General features: G+C 39.3%; 1 protein-coding gene across 2 annotated transcripts in view; it reads right to left on the bottom strand.

Annotated features, from left to right (window-relative positions):
* Positions 1-23,048, bottom strand: part of GRHL2 (grainyhead like transcription factor 2) — a 184,672-nt gene that overhangs the window by 33,006 nt on the left and 128,618 nt on the right. For both annotated transcript variants that reach the window (XM_003903037.5, XM_009213448.4), the window contains exons 9-12: positions 19,719-19,877; positions 8,353-8,440; positions 7,707-7,846; positions 2,885-2,916 (exon numbers count right to left, since the gene is read on the bottom strand). In XM_003903037.5, the coding sequence (XP_003903086.1) occupies positions 2,885-2,916; positions 7,707-7,846; positions 8,353-8,440; positions 19,719-19,877 (419 nt within the window). The remainder of the gene's footprint in view (positions 1-2,884; positions 2,917-7,706; positions 7,847-8,352; positions 8,441-19,718; positions 19,878-23,048) is intronic.

Here is a 23,048-nt window from a genome sequence, read left to right as displayed (position 1 = left end):
GCTGTACAAATACCAGTGAAGCTGGCACTCCTTAAGGTTAGGTGAACACTTATGGTGGCCTCAGATCTGCTCCCCTCTGCTAGACACACTCATCTGGGCTTGTCACAGTCTAGGTCCTACACTCTAAGGAATGAACCAAGGGTGTGCCTTTGTCAAGGCCGGAAAGCTATCTCAGCGAGAGCCTGTCTCTTGATGCCTACTTTGTAGCCGCAGTTTGAGAATTAAGAGGATTAGACAGTAGAGCATCATGGCTAAAAGCCAGTGATGGGAAATACAGCGAGACCCAGGTTTAAATCCTGCCTCTATCACTTACCAGCTGTGTGTCTTTGAACAAGTCTCCTAATCTCTTGAAGCCTCAGTGTCCTCATTACAAAATAGGAGTCATGGGAAGTCTGGGAGAATTCAATGAGATCATGCATAAAGCACTTAGCACAGTGCCTAGCCAAGGTATCCAGTCATGTTAATTATTACTTTTACACATCACTATAGCCACACACCTACCATGTCTTAACACTCAGGCTCCAACACTATTCGTGTCACTCATTCAAACTCTAGTGTGATGTGTAAGAGCAAAAGATGCAGGCCTTGGGCCTCATGTTTGTACAATAACACAGGGTAAGCCAAGACAGAGAAGCCAAACCAATGGAGTTACAAGTAGGTCGATGGCCATCTAACTGCAGTCAGCTTGCAAGGAAGGACAGTTTGAAGTGAGACAGAGTTACAACTGAGGCCTGCACATCAAGGAGCTTTCAGGATCTCAGACCCTTCTCACTCATAATACTAAGTTTTCCCATGAAAACAATAGCATGTTACTGTTGGATGGAATCTTCGAGATCTTATGCAAGATCCTCAATGTCAAATTAAGGAAACCAAAGCCCAGAGATCAAGGAGCTGGCCCAAGGCTTTACATTAGTAAGCGGTAGCCCAGGAGTGGAACTCGGGCTTCCTGAGCTCAGAGTCAATGTTGTTTCTGTGACTCCACATTGTGCCTCATTAAACATGGGAATTACTGATTAGAATTGACAGTGCCAGTCATTTCTGTTCATTCTAACCACTGGGAATATAGTATGTATGTGCCAAGATAGAAAGAACAGTCTAATTAGGTATTTAGAAGATTTAGAACTCAGAATTTAGAGGTTAAGTGCTGGATGAGGTTCTGCTCCTCATCAGCTAGGGAATCATTTGACTCCTTTGAGATTTTCTGTCTTTTAGGATAGAAGGTGGCAAACTTTTTCTGCAAAGGGGCAGGCAATATTTAGACTTTGCAGGCCATATGGTCTCTGTTGTAACTACTCAACTCTGCTGCTGTAGCAGCAAAGATGCCACAGGCAATACATAAATGAATTGACACAGCTGTTTCCAGTAGCACTTTACTTAAGAACACTTGGATTTTATTTAATTTTCATGTCACACAATATTATTCTTCTTTTGAATTCTTTTCAACCATTGAAAAAAATGTAAAAACCATTTATAGTTTGCAGACGATACTAAAACAAGCAGTGGGCCTGATTTGGTCCTCTGGCTATAGTTTGCCAGCCTCTGCTCTAGGTATAAACTCAGCAATATCTGCTCCATTTTGCCAACTGTGAAATGTTTTGCAAGTAAATATATTAATTATATAAGAATAGGGAAGCCCTGGTTTGACTGTAGCTTGAAGAAAAAAGATGTAAAGATTTTAGTGACACATATGTAATGCAACCAAGAACATAAAGTAGCTACTGAAAATGCATGTAGTTCTAGATTGCTTTGAGTATAAAATAGCATCCAGGTCCTAAGAAGAAATCTTCCAATATAATCTGCAACTCACGTGGTTCAGAACATATATTTATTCTGAGTCAGCCAATTTTAAGGAGACTACTAACAAATTTAGTAGTATACCTGGGAGGGAAATTAAGATGTTGAGAAGTAAAACTGTATTTTACCAAGAACAGTTGTAGGGAGGAAGGGGATGTTTGAATGATGAGGGAAGATGAGACTTATCCAGAGAGCAGAGCTAAGACCAATGGTAGAAGTCAAAAGAAGGTAGACATCAGCTCAACAGACAAAAGAACTCCCTAAGAGCTGGAATTGTCCAATAGTGTGATGAGCTATCTCACACACATGAACTCTCCATCACTGGGAATTTTCAAGTAGAAAATTGACTACTTGTCAAATAGGTGGTATAGCTGTTACCATCATCTACGAGGGGAGGTCAGCTAAATGACCTTAAAGTTTCCTTTTGGCCCTAAGATTCTGAGTCTACAAACTGAATTAATGGAGAGAAAGCAATTTGAAGATCTGGCTGCTCCTGAAAGCCTGCAGGACCACATTCAGGATGTGGAGACATTGGGCGTCTCTGTGACTGTCTCTTACCCACAATTGAAAAAGCTCTCAGTCCAATTGATATTCAAACCAGCCTCACTACTGGCCTGCCGGGCTAACTTCTTCTCAGGGAGAGGGATTTGAGGGTTGTGTGTGCATCCCAGACAGTACCGGAAGTAGGGTAGGCTGTCATCTTTGAGTCTTGCCTCAAGCTCATCTTGATCTTGTGTTGGGGCCAAACAATAGGTAAGAAGAACTACCAAGAAGATTTCACCAACTGGATTATTGATGAAAGGATGGAATGGAAGGAATGGGTCCCTTAGAAAAACAGCTAGTTATTCAAAGGGGTGGGTCATAGGGAGGAAGCGGGTGGGGAAAGAATCCTGGAAGTAGAAAGTTATTCATTCCTCCAGCCCCCAGCCTCCCTCCCAGATGGTCCCCAGAATCAAGCGTCTCTCAGCTGTGAGTCCTGAGGTGAGAGGAGGGTTTCACTTCCTGCCTAGGGTTATCCAGTGCTGGAAGAGCCATTACCACTGACATGCGCTGACTTGGAGCGTTGAAATGAAAGAACCGAGTGTCTTACCCTTCTCGTTCATCATCCGCATTGTAATACACCTGTGGAACAAAACAATAGGCTTACTGTAGGTCAGAGAGAAGAAATGGAAAAAATATTACGTGATGTACAGACTTTCCTAAGGCATAAACTGTCTCTTAAAAAGGCAAAAGACTAATCTGTTTAATGATGCTGTGTGTGTGTGTGTGTGTGTGTGTGTGTGTGTGTGTGTGTATTTCTAAGGAAATCCATATTTAACCTCCTTATAATCTCCATGGAGTTAATTCCTAGATTTTAATAAAATAAGATTGGAAATCTGATTATTTCTAGCTAAAGTCAGTCGGATTAGATTAACTATGGCATTAAGCCAAATCTTACTCTTGACATTAAGGAGATATTTTGGTGGGATCTAAAATCCATTGTTTACAAAGGCTCTGGCTTTGCAGGGTGGGTCCTTTCCTGCCCCCTGTGTAGCACAGTGTCTGGAATCAGCTTGCCTGTGGATCAAATGGGGGATGGAAAGTGGTGTAAGAGGGCAGTGTGACGGTAAGTAGGCCTATCTACTTACTTCCCAAAGGGGCTCAGGGTATCTTGGCATCCTACAACCACAGAAATTTAGGAGTCAACAGTCTTCAGGCCAGGAAAGGTCATTTAGCTCTGGAAAGTGTTCCTGGCCAGAAGGAAGATCTCCAAAGACAGACTTTAGGTAGTTGGCATGGCAGAAGGCAGAATCAGATTAAAGAAATTATGAAGCATCCTTATTATTTTATAGAAAGAACCATGGGAGAAATCCAGAGGGCATCTGCTATGTATATATGTCCTCTTGACCCAATTATCTGTAAACATTGTGAGTCTTTTGTCATCTTTATCTGTGTGTGTCAGGACTGTTTTGTTTGAGTGAATAACAGGACTGTTGTGTTTGAGTGAATAACAGGACTGTTGTGTTTGAGTGTGTTTGAGTGAGTTAGTATCAGGTATTTACATATTAACTCAAAAGTAGCCTCTGATTCTAGTACATTAGTCACTGTCCCTGCCTCTGCCTGGGTGAGAAACAGCTGTGTCTAGATAGACAACCTCCCTGCAAACCTTCTCAAAGGCTCTTGGCAGTTCCTGGGATGCCGTCAAGCCTAGATCTAGTTACAAAACAAGACTGGTTACCTGGAACTCTCCGGGAATGAGTCATTCTAGTCATTAGCTCAGATTTCTACAGGAGTTTGTCCTCTTAATTTTTTAATGGCTATGGTGGTTTTTGACTGCAGTGGTTTTTGAGATGCATACCAATCCTTGCGTCTCTCTTGCTCCCCTTTCTCCTTCTACCCACTTAAGGGAAACCAGCCATATCCACTGGCCTGCCACTGCTGGCTCTTGTTTTGCAGGTCAAAGTTAGCCAATCTCTGCTCCATCCCCAAATCTAAGGCCATGGCACTGCCTCTTCTCTCCCGTCTTTGGAAGGATCTTTGTATTGTATACTTAGTTTCTTCTTAAACAGAAAACAGAGGAGGTAAGTTTTTTCTTCCCACCGGAAGTCTCAGCATGGCATTCAGAGCAACTGTCATTGGGATGTACAAGGAATAGGACTGCCTAATTTCATGAATATGGAGTAACCCACCTAAGTGAAGGAGGCTGGGGCATTCCACTGGCCATGCAACTGGATTATTTTGATAAAGTTCCCCATGTTGGCTTATGTTTTGCTGCTTTCTTTAAACGTGGCATAGTGCATCTATCTGGCCTGACTACTGGCCTCTGCAAAGTTGGTTGGTGACTCAAAGATGGAAGCAGCCTTCTCTTAGGTGTTTTCCCGCCCTCCAGAATGTTCTTTACATCACTGTCCCTTCTTTGTCATTTCTCCTCCTTGCTCATAAGGACCCACTATTTCTACCATGTCAGCTGTTGGGCCCATTGCACTAACTTAATTTTTAGAGCATGTTTTTCAAACTTTAGAGTGCATAAAAATATCTGGAGACTTTACCGTAAATAAAAATTCCTGGAACTCACTTGGGGAATTTTAACTCAAAAGATCAAGGATGGAACTCAGGAATCTGAATCCTTATCAATAACTCCTATGATTTGGAAAAAGGTTTTTTTTTTTTTTTACAAACAACAGTGCAAGAAATGGTTTCTGAGTGTGTGAGACAGGAGAGGAGTCCTCCTTGGGTTCAAGAGCTTTGAGGAAGGTTGATGCAAGCAAAGTAGACATTATCTAAAAAGACAATGCCTCTGCATCCCACCATTTTTCCTAATCTCGCCTAATCACATGACCTTTAAAGGCATCCAGACAAAAACAGCCTGAATATCAGGGTTTCAATATCAGGTGAGTGAGACTGAAGGGCTCCATAGTGCCTGCACATTGGATTTATTCCTTCATAATAGTCTTGATAAGTGTCTCAAGAATATTTCAATCCACATGTGAATCAATGAGATAATGGGAGAGGTGGGGGGCAGGTAGCCTGACAGCGAAATACCCACTCCCCAAGTCGTGTCCTTGAGTGAACAAGGACTGCTGCCCTGTAGCTTCAGCATAGCTTGGGAGTGCCTCACTGCCCATGAGAACCACAGGGCTGCTGGCCCTGCAGTTGTGTACAGCTGCAATGCAGCTGATTTTAGCAAGTCTCAGGACTGCAGTGGTTTTTGAGATGCTACAAATCCTTGCGTCTCTCTTGCTCCCCTTTCTCTTTCTACCCACTTAAGGGAAACCAGCCATATCCATTGACCTGCCACCGCTGGCTCTTGTTTTGCAGGTCAAAGTTAGCCAATCTCTGCTCCATTCCCGAATCTCAGGCCATGGCACTGCCTCTTCCCTCCTGTCTTTGAAAGGATCTCCCAGGCATCTAGCTTTTTTGAGAAACGGCAGTCTGAAAGTCCCTAGCCACTGTCCAAGCTCCTTTCCTTCAGCTAAGCTAGCTGATCAATCACAGGATAGTCACAGGTTGTTCTGGGACAGCTGAGTGTGTTCCTTTGTTACCAGAAACTCAGGGCAGGCTTCTTCATTGATCCTCCTCTCCGAATCCAAGGCCATGGGAGAAGGTTGAGAGCTCCGAGGAAGGCCTTCAGATATACAGGGGGATATACAGGCAGGATATACAGGGGGGTGCTGACTGGGCTGCCTGGCAAATGCTGAAACCAACAGACTGAAACATCTGCACTTTCCTTCTGATTCTGCCTCAGGCTGACAGCCGGGCTCATGACACCTGGGGGCAGGATAGGTCAGTGGACTGACAGTCAAGAGCAGCCAGATAGGGCCACTTTTCCTCCTCAGATTAATTTACACTTTGTGTATTTTGGAGAAATCTTGCCAAGAGAACAGGTCAGGTTATTAGCTTTGACATGGAACTGAGGCCGGAGTCATGACAGTAAACTAAACAATAAGAACAATTTAACTCAATTATCCCTTCTTCTGGAAGGCATGGAAATCTAGCTCCATAAAATCCCATGGGGCACAGACAGTCCAGACACAAATCATCACCATGGTCTTAGGAATTAAAAAAAAATAGGTACTGGCATGCTTATCTTGATAAATTATAAAATTCCTCCTCCCCACTTTGTGTCCTTGTTCTTATCCAACAAGTAAGACAGGATGAAAATATTAAATCAGTTTTTAGTGTTAATGTGTTTTCAGAAACAGCTATAGGCATTTTATTACCATGTTGGGTCATGAATAACAACAAAAAAGCCGTGGTTGTAGAGTTGCTCTGTCTCATGAATCTAATGAAAGAACACAGAATACTGGGGGACAAAATACATCTAAAAGAGAAAGTAAAGCCAGTAGTGATTTCTCTTCCTACACTAAGGTCAATTCCAATGAGTGTCTGCATGCTTAGAATGGAAGAAAAACTTAAATGTGTCAGTATACTCCTATTTCTCAAAACAGATGTTTCCTCAAAGAACTTTGGGTTTAAAAGAAAACTCATCGAATCAATAATTCATTAAAACCCAATTGATTTGGTGAAAAACAATTCTGGTTAATGCTAAGGAAATAATTATTTTTTTCCTTTTTCACACAATTTTTTTATCACATAACAGAAATAATACTAAAAACAAAAACAAAAAATCAGCCATATCTCATAACCCTGTAAAAAGTGTTGCAATTTTTCTTGCTCCCTTCAAATTCAGTTATATGTTTTGTGATCATAATATGAACACAAATTACTATTCTACATTTTTTTTTCCACTGAACATTATCATCATAACTAGGTCCCATGTTGCTACGTAGTTTCCATAATTAAAATTTTAGTGACTGCATAATATTCCATCAGCTTGAGCTACCATAGTGAGTTAATTATTGGACATTTACGTTAGTTTGAAATATTTCGTTTCACTTGTAGATATAACTAGAAGACAGAAATTATTTCTTAAGGGGGCTTGTCTACAACCTCATTTTTATTTTGATGTGAAATGATTTACCTATTAAATGGGAACTTTTTATTTACTAAGCGAAAATTTGTTGAATGAGTTTTATTTAAGCTGAGACTCCCCTTGTGCAACTTTATGAAGTTATAGGTGCAGTTTAACTTCCCACCATTAGGTGGAGCTCTATTGTGTCAGGATAATCCCCGCCATGACAAAGCTGACAGAACAAAACTTACAGGTTATCAGCCTTCTCGCTTTATTTCTCTTCCACGCTTTGTCAACACTTCACTAATATCAGCTTACTCTCCTCTTCGACTTAGTTTCCTCTCCTGAGACATTCCTTTCTATAAAAATGCATTTACTATAGGGAATGACATTGACTTTTTCTCTAGTGAATGGAAGGTAAGTTATTTTTAAGGTCAACACTGTCTTGAAATGCTTCTATCTTAAGGCCCTACCTTCCCTGTGGATGGATGGGAGGTGGGCGTTAGCTGGTAGGTCATACCTGTCCAGTCCTCTGCAGGTTTGCAAAGTGAACATCAGGTATGAAGAGAACTGGCTGTGAGTGGAGATCAGGCATGGTTTTGAAGTAGGTGATGTCACTCTTCTTCTGTAAAGGTATGGCGGCCAACTTCCCATCAGAGGCTGGATGGGATCACAAAACTCATAAATGAGAGAGTCATATATGACTAAGAACTCTCAATTCTAAGTCCTAGTCTTAAAGTCCACGATTTTCTCCTAGGAAGCTTTCTGAATACCATAGATGTGAACACACTTTGACACCTCCCACCACCTCATCCCAGCAAAACCAGCAGGAGCATGGACTTCAAGTGAGCACTCCTGAGGTGAAGCTCAACGCCCCTCACACCCTCCTATCCCTTCATGCACCCAAGATTCCTTGTCTGCAGAAGGAGGATGCTGGTCTCCACGTTATTGCAAAGTCCTTCCTAGCTCAAACACACTGTGCTCATGTGATTCTATTTGCTTTTCACAGGGATAATCAATCACCCTGTCTCCACTGCCAGGGGAAGGCAAACCATGCCTTGCATGTATGTAGTTTTACCTGCAACCCACTTCTTCCACCTGTTCCCCCAGTGGACACAGCCCACCTGCAGTCTTTAGAAAGCAACATTAGTCTCAGTGAAACTCACAGCTGTTACATTGAGTTTGGGAGGCCTGGCCTTTCCCTTTCTTCCTGTTCTGCTTCCGCTCTTCATCTCGGATTTTTCTTTCTGCTCCCTGATAGGAAAAAAAAAAATACAGACAATGCCAGGCATATTAGCAGAGCATGCAAAAGTCATGTCACACATAAGTCATGAGGATATGAAACAATGCAGGGGAGAAGGAAACCAGGCAGCCCCATTTCTATTCCTCTGGCAAGGTTGGGCTTTGGTTCTGAAAGCCAAGACCACTCATAAGTCTATAGCACATTTGTGTCCTGTGAGTGATCCTGCCTCTCCCAGATTTTCTCTCCTTTTTTGGTATCTTTCCTATTTAAAGAAATTCAGTTTTGAATCCATATGGAAAAAATCAACACAGTTCGCTAAACCAATGAAACCCATTAAGTGACTTTAGTGATTATAATAAAGTGTCAGAAGATGAATCATTGACCCATTATATTTATTCCTAGGCATGGAGAGGGTTTTAAAGTGTGAATTCCCTATAAAATGTTTCCTTTGCTTTCCTTTTAAACTTTAAAAAATTATTACAGTGGTGGAAATGAAAGAAGCCATAAGGAAACCACACAAGATGTAGGACTACTTTGTACATGTAAGTATGGTTTTTGTTTTTGTTTTAATATTTCCATATGTTCTTAGAGAGAGTGCTCATTCAACCAAATAGAAAAATGTTTAGTCTATTAAACTCCTGTTTGCTCCTCTGTTTTTGCAATTTGCCTTTTTCATGGGCTCCTCTTGCCAAATCGCCAAATCGCATCCTACTTAACCATTTGACCACCACCCTATATCTCTTTACTTCATGGCCTATAATGATGCCCTATCTTTTCTCTTTGGTTATTTCTCTCTATGAGCTTTGCTAACTCATTTTCTTTTCCTTATCCCCCAAATACAGACATTCCAAAATGGATTCCTTTTCCATGCTCTATCTCTACTCTTGCCGTGGAAGAATTAATCTGTATCTTCGTTTTCACAAGGCACTAGGTAGGTGACACTCTGATCAACATCTCCCACCTAAACTCCTTCCCTAAGTTTCAGATTCATGTTTACAGTTCTTGCCCATTGTGGTGGCATATTTAGGGAGCAGCAATGCATAGAATGGCCAGCAACCTTTCACCCTTCCAAAATTGTCCCCAAATCATCACATATAAAACAGATAGATTTAACAATATAAAAATTTAATCCTTCTGTATGCAAACAAATCAATTAAAAGACAAAGGAAAGGTTGGCAAAAATACTTAATATAAAATATCACATAAAATGTCAAATCCTTAATATATAAATAATGATTCAGATTTTAAAAACAGCTAACATACTAATAGAACAATGGACAAGAGTCATGAAATAGGCAATTCACAGACAAAGACACACACATGGTTTGAATTATTACAGGACAATGAGATATATTTTTTGCTTATCAAATTGGCTTTTGTAGAAAAGCAGATTCCCAATTCTGGCCAGCATGATGCCATGACACAGTGAGAATTTATGGTCAATGAAGGCTTCACAAAAGAGATGGCTTATGGCTTTAAACTAATTTTTGGAGAATGAGTAATAATAGCTAACTCTGTGCCAGGGAATTTCTAAGAGCTTTACATAATAGAATTGAAATACCTTAATATTTTAACCAGATCATTTAAATGTGCATTTTTATATTTTAAAAACTACCAAATGAAATAATTATTTTACTTACTACCAAAGGGGGGAATTTTATAGTGCTTCATATGAAGTTTTGAATTGTCATTGATACTTGCAGATCATGGAAATTCACAGCAAACGGGGCATAAAATATAAAACTATCTGCTAGGGAAATCTCTTCCTGATATATAAAGGTTTTGTACAGTTTTGTGCTAGAAAACATATTTTCAAAAAATGAAGTGCTAAATGCACAGATACAATCTTCAATTGGATGTGAAACATAAGCAAAGGGGTTCTTTAAAATACTAAAGTCTGTAATAGGAGCTATTTTTTTTACTGGGTCCATGTAAGGCATTTTTCTACGTGCTTGGGGCTCTGTACAATATAACATTTAATAGAAATAAAATTTAGATTTTGTTAACCTGTATAAATTATAGCTGCCCCCAGAAACACCCCAAGTTGGGTCAAGGAATTTGATTTCTGAGTTAATGTTTTATTTTGTACTATTTATGAGGAAAGGGAAAATAATTAATCTGTTTCAAGATTTATACAGAAGCATACCTCAGAGGCACTATAGGTTCAGTTCCAGACCCCCATAAAAAAGAAATATTGAAATAAAAAGAGCAACACTTTTTTTTTATTTCCCAGTGAATAGAGAGGTTATGTTTGCACTATAGTGTATCAAGTGTGCAATAGCATTATGTCTTAAAAACGTACATATCTTAATTTAAAAATACTTCATTGCTAAAAAAATACACACTGAAGCTTTAGCAAGTTGCAATCTTTTTGCTAATAGATGGTCTTACCTTGATGTTGATAGCTGCTGACTGATCAAGGTGGGTTGCTGGTTGGGGTGGATGTAACAATTTCTTACAATAAGACAAAAATGAAGTTTGATGCATCAATTAACTCTACCTTTCAGGAAAGATTTCTCTATAACATGTGATGCTGTCTGATAGCACTTTACCCACAGTAGGACTTCTTTCAAAATTGGAATCAATCCTCCCAAGCACTGCTGCTGCTTTATCAACTAAGTTTATGTAATATTCTAAATTCTTTGTTGTCATTCCAACAGTGTTCACAGCCTCTTCACCAGCAGTAGATTCTATCTCACTTTCTTTGCTCATCCATAAGATGCAACTCCTCATATGTTTCTTATGAGATTGCAGCAATTCAATCACATCTTTAGGCTCCACTTCTAGTTCTAATCTTGCTGTTTCCATCACATCTGCAGTTACTTCCTCTACTGAGGTATTGAACACCTCAAAGTTATCCATGAGGGCTGGAATCAACTTCTTCCAAACTCCTGTTAATGCTAATATTTTGACCTCCTCCCATGAATTACGAATGTTTTTAATGGCATCTAACATGGTGAATTCTTTCCAAAAGGACTTCAACTTACTTTGCCCAGAACCATCAGTGGAATCACTATCTATAGCAGCAACAGACTTACCAAACACATTTCTTAAATAAAAAGACTGGAAAATTAAAATTATTCCTCGATCCATGGACTGCAGAATGGATGTTGTTGTGTTAGCAGGCATGAAAACAATATTTATCTTTTTGTACATCTCCACCAGAGCTCTTAGGTGACTGGGAACATTGTCAATTAAAAGGAATCTTTTTTTTCCTGAGCAGTACGTCTCAATAGTGGGCTTAAAATTAAGCCCACCAGAAACACATAAGCTGTCATCCAGGCTTTGTTGTTTTGTTTACAGAGCACAAGCAGACCAGATATAGCAAGATTTTTAAGGACCCTAGGATTTTTGGAATGGTAAATAAGCACTGACTTCAACTTAAAGACAGCAGCTGCGTTAGCCCCTAATGAGAAAGTCAGCCTCTCCTTTGAGGTTTCAAAGTCAGGCATTGACTTCTCTCTAGCTATGAAAGTCCTAGGTGACATCTCCCAATAGAAGGCTATTTGCTCTACAATGAAAATCTGTTGTTTAGTATAGCCACCTTCATCAATGATCTCAGTTACATCTTCTGCATAACTTGCTGCAGCTTCTACATCAGCACTTGCTGTTTAATCTTGCACATTTATGTTATGGAGATGGTTTCTTTGCTTGAATCTTATGAAGTGATCTCTGCTGGCTTCAAACTTTTCTTCTGCAGCTTCCTCATCTCTCTCAACCTTCATAGAGTTGAAAAGACTTAGGGCCTTGCTCTGGATTAGGCTTTGGCCTAAGGGAATGTTGTGGCTGGTTTAATCTTCTATCCAGACCACTAAAACTTTCTCCACGACAGCAGTAGGGCAGTTTCACTTTCTTATCATTTGTGTGTTCACTGGAGTAGCACTTTCAATTTCCTTCAAGAACTTTTCCTTTGCATTCGCACCTTGGCTAACTGATACAAGAGGCCCAGCTCTTGGCCTGTGTCAGCTTTTGATATGCCTTCCTCCCTAAGCTTAATTATTTCTAGCTTTTGATTAAAGTGAGAGAGATGCAATTGTTCCTTTCACTTGAACACTCAGGGACCACTGTAGGTTTATTAATTGGCTTGGTTTCATATTGTTCTGTCTCAGGCAATAGGAAGACCAAAGGAAGAGAGGGAGAGAGACTAGGGAATGGCTGGTTGGTGGAGCAATCAGAACACACACAACCCTGATCAATTAAGTTCACCATCTTATATGGGTGCAGTTGGAGGTGCCCCAAACAATTACAATAGTAACACCAATCATCATTGATCGCAAACATGACAGATATAATAATAATGAAAATGTTTCAAATGTCGAGAGAATCACCAAAATGTGACACAGAGACACGAACATATTCTGTTGGCAAAATGGAGCTGACAGACTTGATCGATACAGGGTTGTCACAAACCTTCCATTTGTAAAAACCTGCTTTCTGTGAAACATAATAAAGCAAAGCACAATAAAATGAAGTAAGCCTGTATATTCAATGTAGAATTTAGCAAAGTCACATGCTTGTTATTTTTCAGGCACTCTTTTATATGCCAAATCCAAAGAATTAACGTAAAACACAAAGTATCTATAAAGCAGGTGGTGGCCCTTCTACAAAAGAAATTTCCTGCCCAGAATGCCCAGCTATCAGCATGACAAAACAATTTTGATAAATCCACTCAAGAGAACCACAATTCTTATTTCTAGAATAAAGCTTTTGACTTCACAGTGACCCCGGGAAGCTTCGACACATTCCATTAAAGTAAAGAAAACACTCCTTGAGCAAGACCTTCCAAGTATTCCACCTCTATGATTCTTTGTGACCTGAGACTTTGAGAAAATATTCTTTCCACTGTTATTAAAGTGCAAAAGTCTAGTTCTTCCAGAAGAGAATAATTCGTTACAAATACTAAATTTGTCATTTGAAAATAATTTCCTCCATCTAAATGTCCACTATAGAGTGTTAAATTTGGAAAATATATCTGAAAAATTCCTGCCAATATTGTGATCATTTTTGCCACCACTTGAGAGGTGATGGCTGTCTTTGTTTTTTATTTAACACTTAAGTTGCTCCTGTACATGTATTTTAAGAATGTGGCTTTATTTCTCAGTTTTTCCACCATGCGTAGCTATTGTTTGCAGTAACACAAAATCTTCACGCAAGATTGTGAAAGAATTTAATGTTAGCATAAAGATATGCATGTAGGTATCTATATAGGTAGGTATATAAACAGATCCCGAAGTTTTAAAATGTATTAACACATGCATTTCAATAGAAGTATCTTAATACCAAGTATGGTTAGGGAAGCCCTTTATTTTCATCTGCACTCTCGCAGATGTGAGATTAATTACAATTGATTAATTAATTGATTCATTCGAAATCAAGCTGGAGAACTGTAAATAGTGCAGAATTCCATCTCTTGAAAACTATAGACTGTGATGAGAAAAATACATGGTTTTAAAACAGAATAGCCCTCAACTCTTTTGCCTGAAAGGACAAGTCAAATTGGGCATTTGTATTTACACACCCATTTGAACAGTATACAAATTAAACTTTTATTTCTCTTTTTAATCTCCCAGGAATCAGTTTTACTTGGATTTTGAAATTAGAGTGCAACAATGATGACAAATTACAGCAAAAGATTTCGGGTCTAGTTTGTTAAATAAATTGACAGTAATTACGATGAATACACCCTGCAGGACCCGTGAGATTTCTTCCTTATGAGTTTCCTGACACACCCCACTCCAACTCTTAACATCAGGATGTGTAACTTCCTGCTAGAACCTCTTGACATCACTACTTACTTGGAATAAATGCTTATCCTTTATCCAACATTCTCCAACCATTTTCTTTCACTTAGCACTGATATTTACTAGACTGATATGCAAAATAGGAGCTATTGGAAATGCCACCTACTTTCTGATTGGCAAGGTATTTGTTGACATAGTCCTTCCCAGTTTTTATGCATATTTACAAACATGTTCACACAAATAAGTGGTTCTTTCAACCATTTCTTTCCTTGCCACAGATTACCCTCTTAACACGACTTCAGGAAACAACTGCTTTGGAAAAATCCATACAATCCTCTTTTTCACCGTCTCCCTTCTACAGGTTAAAATAACTGAATGAAAATGTATAAAACTATTTTCAAACAAAAGGTATAATCAATCAGTAATTGTATCTGCCCTCTTAGTGTCTTATAGTCCCTCTCATTCTAGGACTTAGGTGAACAACAACATAACATTCGCTGTACATTATGCATGCTTTTATTCTTTGTTTTTCTTAGTATTTATTACATTAACACTATAATGTAAAATAATTTTAGGAGAATCCTTAAGCCCTCTCTCTCACTTTCAATTCCAACTACCAAAGTGAATATGAATGGATTGCCAGGTTCCTCTATCCAATTCTTTCCCCTCTTTCTCGTCATCTCTAACTTTATTCTTTATTTCCAAGAAGGGGATTCATGGAGGGGGATTCTACAGTCTCCCCCGGAATATCTGAAATAAAGTAAGGGAATTCAAATTATTTAAATGCTTCCTTATTTTTGCTTTAAAAAATTGTCTGTTATACATCATTTGAAAATGTTTAATATGCTGAATTAAAGATATAAGCTGATTTTTTTGGTTTGGTTTTGTTTCTAAAGCCTACCTTGGCTCTTTGTTGAGGTGTTGAAATGCCAGTTGTCATTTCGGTATTTTATGTATAAAGTTATTTATCAATTCCAGGAGAATGAGTTTGAAATTAGACCTAGATTTGCATCTAACTACTCTGCATTCTCACTGTGTGTCTCTGGGCAAATTGCTTATGCTGTCTGTACCTTTGATATTTCACCATTCCTATACAACTGTGTCTATTGATTTAACAGGCCTCTGGAAACTGTCATGGAAACTTCTCTACTGTCTTGGAAACTGTCCTACTGATTGCTGTGTCATGGAAACATCCTGCCAACAGCCTCCTACTGTGTGCCTTGAACTGTCCTGTGTGCCTACATCCTGCAGTATTCACTGTAGGAAGTGTCTACTTGTGCACTGTGAACTTTATCCCTATGTGCTTTTCCATCCCTACAATGCACTGTTCTCATGCCATGGCACTGTCTACCATGAACTTTGTCCTACTATGGCCTTCTGTCCTGCCATTTTGTGTGCTCGGTTTATCCATGCTGAAGTGACGCTGTCTGCTGTGAACTGTCACCACCGGTATTGCTGTCTGCAATATTGCTGTCTCTTCGCGCTGCTGGCCAGACACAATCGTACTGGTATTGCACAATCTACCAATGAGACACAATCCTGCAATGTGGTGTCTGCCTGTGCAGACGCGTCTCTTTTTGTACTATCTGCTGTATTGCTGTGGTGTCTGCTATGCTTTCGTCTACTTTGTGCTGTGAACTGTTCTGCACAATGTACTGTCCTATTGTACCCTGGACTGTCTGGCTGTAATATTGCACAATCCGTACTGTGAACTGTTCTGCTATGTGCTGTCCTGCCGGTAATGCCGATGAACTGGCTGCAATGTGCCACAATCTCACCTGGCGCTTACGCTGGAACTGTTCTACTGTGTACTGTCCTACTGTGTACTGTGAACTGTTCTACTATGTACTGTCCTACTGTGTACTGTGAACTGTCCTACTGTGTACTCTGAACTGTCCTAAACTGTTCTACTGTGTACTGTCCTACTGTCCTACCAGTGTCATGGAAACTGTCCTATTGATTGCCCTGCTGCTCTGATGGCTGGATGATTGGCATTAACTGAAATCATCATGGCCTGAAAGGCCATTGAGACTTCAGGGATATTTACTGCTACACCGCATGTCCCTAACCCCTATGCAGTTCTTGTTTTCATGTTTTCTTTCTGGTTTCCTGACCATCTCTGCTTTCTCCTGCCACAGCTAAACCAGAACTCTCAAACATGTTAATAGTATTAAACCTTTAATACAACTGACTGCAGCACCTGTAAGAGTGATGGGCTGAATTAATGGCATTTGCAGTGCCTTGGATAAGATTGGAGACTATTACTCTAAGTGATGTAACTCAGGAATGGAAAACCAAACATCATATGTTCTCACTGACATGTAAGAGGTAAGTTACGAGGACCCAAAGCCATAAGAATGATACAATGGACTTTGGGGACTTCTGGGGAAAAGTGGGAGGGGGTTAAGGGATAAAAGACTACAAATATGGTGCAGTGTGTACTGCTTGGGTGATAGGCACACCAAAATCTCACAAATCACCACTAAAGAGCTTACTCATGTAACCAAATACCACATGTACCCCAATAACTTAGGGAAAAATAATTTTAAAAAAGAGTGATGGGCAACAGTGAACTGGCTACTAATATCTTCTTCCTGTTCCTCTCTCTCCCCAGCATCTAATATGAAGTACTATCCTTTCACTCACAGTTAATCTCTATAAGCAGCTAGTCAACTTATTTTACCGCTCATATACCCTTCCTATCCTTTCCGGTTTTAAAACAATTGTACGATGTCTACCTTGTCAGAATATACTGTCACACTGTCTCCGCCATCATTTAGAATTAGATCTACAGGTAAATAGATCCTGAATGCGCACCACCCATCGTTTTACCAATATCTTTACAGTAATACTGCTTGTCTAAATTGTGTTCACTACTAGAGTCCCTGAGAAGAAATATTCTCTGGATGTTGGGGATTTGTTTATTTTGTTTGTGCCTGCAGTCTTTACACTTCAAAGTCAATTAGGCTGTGTATAAAATCCTTGCCCCACATTTTCTTTACTTGATTACCTTAAATATCATTGTCTTCTGACAAGGTGTTGCTGTTGAAAAGTTTGATAATCAAATTTTCCTTATAAGTGATTTAATATTTATTTTATTTACTTAGAGGCCCAAAGAAAATTATTTTCTTTTTTCAAAAAGTCCAATAGCTTAACTATTTTGTATTGGTTATAGTGGATCAATTTTCCCAAGTGCGTGGTGGACTGTTTAAATACATATACTTTCTGTTTAAGGTTTTCCTTTGAGAATATGTATTTAAATGCATATTTAAAGCAATGTATTTTTAGTATTCCATCCCCCCACTTTTTTTTCCTCAAAGATTCCTATTATATGTATATTGGATTTTTTTTTTTTTTTTTTTTAAGATAGGGTCTTGCTCTGTCACCCAGGCTGGAGCATAGGTCTCCACAACCTCAAACTCCTGGACTCAAGCAATCCTCCTGCCTCAGCCTCCCGAGTACCTAGGGCTACAGACATGCATCACTGAACCTGGCTAATTTTTACATTTTTTTTGTAGAGACAGGGGTCTCACTTTGTTGCCTAAGCTGGTCTCGAACTCCTGGACTCATGTGATCCTTCCACCTTGGCCTCCCAAAGTGCTGGGATTACAGGTGTGAGCCACGCACCTGATCTATATTACATCTCCTTTACCTTTCTTCTATATCTGTATTTTCTCTCACACCTCTTTCTTCATTTCCTTTGATTTTAAAAATTTTGTTTCCTAGCTTCTTTTCTTAAAGCATTATCTTTTATATTTATTTATTCTTGTGTTGCTTCTAGCATAGTTTTTATTTCTAATCCATTTTAATCTTTTATTTCTAAATTCCTTGAATTCCATCTCATCTTTTTCAAGTCATTCTATTTTCTACACATCTCAAGTTGACTTTTTCAAATTGAGATTTATGTTGATCTTCATAACGTCCATTATTTCCTTAATTTCATTTAGTTTATTTTGAAATATTAGGCTACAGTTTTCACCTGTTTTGTGGGCCTGTCTTTTTGAAATGCATTCATTATTCATAGGGAAGTCAGTCTGATCTTAATCTCTTTTTTCATAAAACATTGTATGGGATTCAACTGCTTTTTCTTTTCTGTTGGTCATTTTCAAGTGAAATGAGTGAGCCAGGATTTCTTCTAGTTTCGTGGCTCCCAGGGTCCCCATCTGGTGTGTTCACAAAGTGATACAAATATAGTCAGATTTTCTGAGATCTGCCTACTCTGTATCCCTTCCCATCTTCCTCTTCATTTTCATTTTGACCTCTTTCCTTCTCACCTTTTTTTTTTTCCAACTCAGCTTGGACTTTACTCCGAGAATTTTTTTTTTTTTTCCAGAGCAGGATTTTGTCTTAGAAGGGAACTTTAGTTTCTGACTTCCCAGAGTTCATAGAGCCCAAAACATTTCAATGCTCAGTCCTCTTACACTCACTGGCAAATTAGAATCCACTAGATCTGCACCCTCCCACCCAAGTCTCACATGCTGTCCTGAGACAGCCCACTTCACTTTCCAGTGAGTACTTTGGACAACTTTGTAGGTGTCCTGTTCTTTGGCTATCAAGTGGCCCCATTACTTTCCCTCACAAACGCTGATATCACACAGGGTTTGAAATTGTTAATGCCTGGTCCCATTCATATTTGGGATTTGTGAGGATTTCCTGTCACCTAATCATAGGGTTTTAAGTTCTTCTGTTCAAATTTTTCAACTCTCTTGGGGTGGGATTCAGGGAGATTCAAAGTACATGTTTACTGAGTGCATATGTACTAATGAACTTATTTTATAAGTGCTATTTCCATTCCAAAAAGTCCTAGATGAGGTCCCATTTAACCCATAAAATAATAACGGATGCACTGATATGCTCTGGGACAGGGTCTACGCCCAGTAAAGAATATTAATCTGTTCTTTGAGCTATCTCATTGGATCAAACCTACAGCACAATGTGTTATAGACTAAAAAGTTTGTGTGCCCCGAAAATTCGTATGTTGGACTCCCAATTCCCAATGTGATGGTATTTGGAGGTGAAATTTGGGGGAGGTAATTGGGTTTAGACGAGGTCATGAGGGTAGAGTCTTTATGATAGAATTTGTGTCCTTAGCAAAAGAGACACCAGAGAGCTTATGCGCATGCTCACTCTCTATGCCATGTGAGGACACAGTGAGAAGGCAGCTGTCTGCAAGCTAGGAAGCGAGCCCTCACTAAGATCCAAATTAGCTGACACGTTGACCTTGGACTTTCCAGCCTCTAGAACTTTGAGGAATACATTTCAGTTGTTTAAGCCACCCGGTCTACGGTTTTTTGTTATAGCAGCCTGAGCTAAGAAACAGTCGTTAACTTAGTGATAAAAATGATAAACTGAAAAAAAAATACAGTTGACTGAAGACTTCCTAGATATCTAACAGGAACTGAGAATAAAAGATTACCACTCCCACTGTGATGAGTAAAGTGACTATTTTGACACCACTAGACAAGTGAAGGTGACAAGGAAGAAATGCCATTAAAAGTAATATGTAATAACAAAGATACCTTTATAAAAAACTGTCATCTTTACTCACTTTGTCACAGAAGACCTTGATCTGGCAATAAGCTCTATGAATGGGTTTATTGCTACGATTGTTATAACTGTATGTGTCAATCTGAATCATCAAAGGAAGTCCTTTCACCCCTTTCTGGGAGGAGAAGTCTGTACTCAAGCAATTCACGGTGATGAAAATCTGAAGGAAACAGAAAGAAAAAGTTCACAAGTCACCATAAAAAGAATGTACAATAAATGCATAAACTTTAGACTTTAAGTCAAAATACTAAACAACTCCATAAGGACAACTGAAGAATATTTTGATAATCTTTTCACATAAAAACATGCTGAGCATAAAACATATAATTTATAATTATACATTATTTTTAAAATCTGCTTTCATATTTAATCTTGAAACAGACCATTTAAATTGCTTTCCTGGAAGTATATCAGCAAAGTCTTACTTATTTTTTAAACATGCATAAGTGGCCTGGGTAAAACACTGTTTCCTCAACACATCAAAGTTGCCGCTTCTAATAGTTATATCAGTTATTCTAATTTCTGACCTGTGGAATAAAAAAAAATCAGATAACACCTTCCTTTGCAAATTACTGCATTGAAACCTAGTTATTTGTTTACATATCTGTCTTTCTTCCTTGATTATGAAGCATGCAATTTGAGACCACTTATTATTTTTGTATTACTGGTACCTAGTGCCTGGAGGAAAATAAGCACTCAATAAACATTAGATGAGTGAATCACTGAGCTTATCTGTGGAAAGCCTACTAGATTGGGAGTCAAATGCCTCAGGTTTTAGCCCCAGCTATAGCACTAACCAGCTAAGAAACCTTACACAAGTCAATGTCTTCAGATTTCAATTTTCCCTTTAGGATCCCCCTGCAGGACAAAATGTAGATACGTATATACTTTCATGTTAGTGAAAAAGTCAAAGATTGTTAAATGTAAGATCTGAAACAGGAGAGAGAAAATATAGTGAATATAGTGAAGGTATCCTCACCTTACAGCACAAGGCATCAAGAGATGTAAGAGAAATCACACGAGTTCAAAAAAATGGAAACTCCAGGAAATTAATAAGATTATAGTGCTGACCAACAAAAGAACTAAAAATAATTATTTTATTTTATTATAAAATTTGGTAAGAAAAGAGGGAGGAGTGTAAATGAGCTAAAATTCTCCTCATTTTACATAGTGGATGGCAGACCATTGATACCATTTAAGAGTGATTTATCACAGAATGGAGGTATCAGTGTAGCACCAGGTTTACGTGGTAACTACACTGATGATTAAGAGGTGGTTTCTGGGGAGATCCAGGTACACTGTATTATACTCTTGGTACTATTTTCATTTGATGCCACATGTATTCTTTTTATTTAAAATAAAATGTTAAATTATTTATTGCTTTAAAATTGTACAATTATGTGTTCTGAAAACTATTTCATTCGATGTACTATTTAATGCTTGTCTTATTTGATCCCCTGGGTTTTCCATTCACCTTTAAGCCTTGGACCTGAAGTCCGTCACACCACAGCGACACTATGGAGAGCAGCCCTCAAGGAAGGAAAACCATGAGAAACGGACTGCATGTGAAAGGCTTTTCAGCCGGGCGCGGTGGCTCTTGCCTGTAACCCCAGCACTTTGGAAGGCTGAGGCAGAGGGATCACCTGAGCTCAGGAGTTTGAGATCAGCCTGGGCAACACAGTGAGATCCCATCTCTACAAAAACTTTAAAAACCAGCCGAGTGTGGTGGTGCATCCCTGTAGTCCCAGCTACTTGGGAGGCTGAGATGGGAGGATTGCCTGAGCCCAGGAGTTTGAAGCTGCAGTGAGCTGAGATCGCGCCACTACCCTCCCAGCCTGGGTGACAGAGCGAGATCCTATCTCAAAATAAATAAATAAAATAAAAGCCTTTTGAAATTTTGATTTAACTACTAGGCCCGATCTAGTTCATTTCAAACCCAAAGCCTGTAGGCTTTTGGCAATCCAGGCATCTCATTTTTAGTGCTACATCTCTATAAACCTCATTTTTATTTTATTTTTGAGCTCCTCATTCGGCACTGAGGAATGTCTTAGTGAGGTACCACATCCACACCAGTCAGGTCAGATGACAGGGCTTAGTGACAGGTTGATTACAGCAACCCTATGCCCTGACCCCTGGGCTCTCACACTTCCAGCCACTCTCTGAAAACAAGTGCCCAACAACGATCTAATTATGCCAACAAATCTAGCAAACTAAGGTGCAACATGAGGACCATCAGTAATAAAATTGTACTGTAGATGGAGGTCGGGGGAAAAAGAAAAAATATATATACTATATATGGAATCCATGCTAAATGAGTAGATTTTAGCTGCTCTTGCCAAAAACAAAAAGAAATGGGTAACTGTGTGAGACGGTGGATATGAGATGATGGATAAAGTATCTACATATATTCCATAACATCATGCTGTGTATCTTAAATATACACCATGAAAAGTTGCTTTAAAAAAAGATGATCTAACCACCAATATATTCATTTTCTTCATTTATTTCTTTAATTCATGTATTCATTCAGTCTGTAAACATCCACACAAGCCCACAATGGGTCAAACACAACATTAGATACGGGGGATAGAAAAGAAACTCAAAACCCTGCTTCACGGAGCTGACAGTCCAAGAGGGAGACAGACGAGTGATCCAGCGGTGACCAACACAGAGTCATCTTCTGTGTTGTGTGTACAGAGAGGCAGGTGTGTACAGAAGCCCCGGGAAGACAAAACAGAGCCCTGGGCTTGAAGAACACTAGTGAAATACAAACCCACACATTCACTGGGCTTAGAGCAGGGGCCTGACAAGGACTGAGGAACAGTAAAGAAAAAGAGAATGACTAAAGATGCAAATGTCAGGTGATTCACAGGAACTGAGTGATGAAGACTACTAAGAAAGAACACACAGGCTGGGCGCGATGGCTCACGCCTGTAATCCCAGCACTTTGAGAGGCTGAGGTGAGTGGCTCACTGGACATCAGGAGTTCGAGACCAGCCCAGCCAACATGGTGAAACCCCATCTCTACTAAAAATACAAAAATTAGCTGGGTGTGGTGGCAGGACCCTGTAATCCCAGCTACTCGGGAGGCTGAGGCAGGAGAATCTCTTGAACCTGGGAGGTGGAGGTTTGCAGTGAGCAGAGATTGTGCCATTGCATTCCAGCCTGGGCAACAAGAGCAAAACTCGAAAGAAAGAGAGAAAGAGAGAAAGAAAGAGAGAAAGAGAGAAAGAGAGAAAAAGAGAAAGAAAGAAAGAAAGAAAGAAAGAAAGAAAGAAAGAAAGAAAGAAAGAAAGAAAGAAAGAAAGAAAGAAAGAAAGAAAGAGAAAGA

This window comes from Papio anubis, chromosome 8 (assembly GCF_008728515.1).
Source record: "Papio anubis isolate 15944 chromosome 8, Panubis1.0, whole genome shotgun sequence".
NCBI lineage: Eukaryota > Metazoa > Chordata > Mammalia > Primates > Cercopithecidae > Papio > Papio anubis.
The sequence above is the reverse complement of the archived record's forward strand: the minus strand, read 5'-3'. Positions and strand labels throughout refer to the sequence as shown.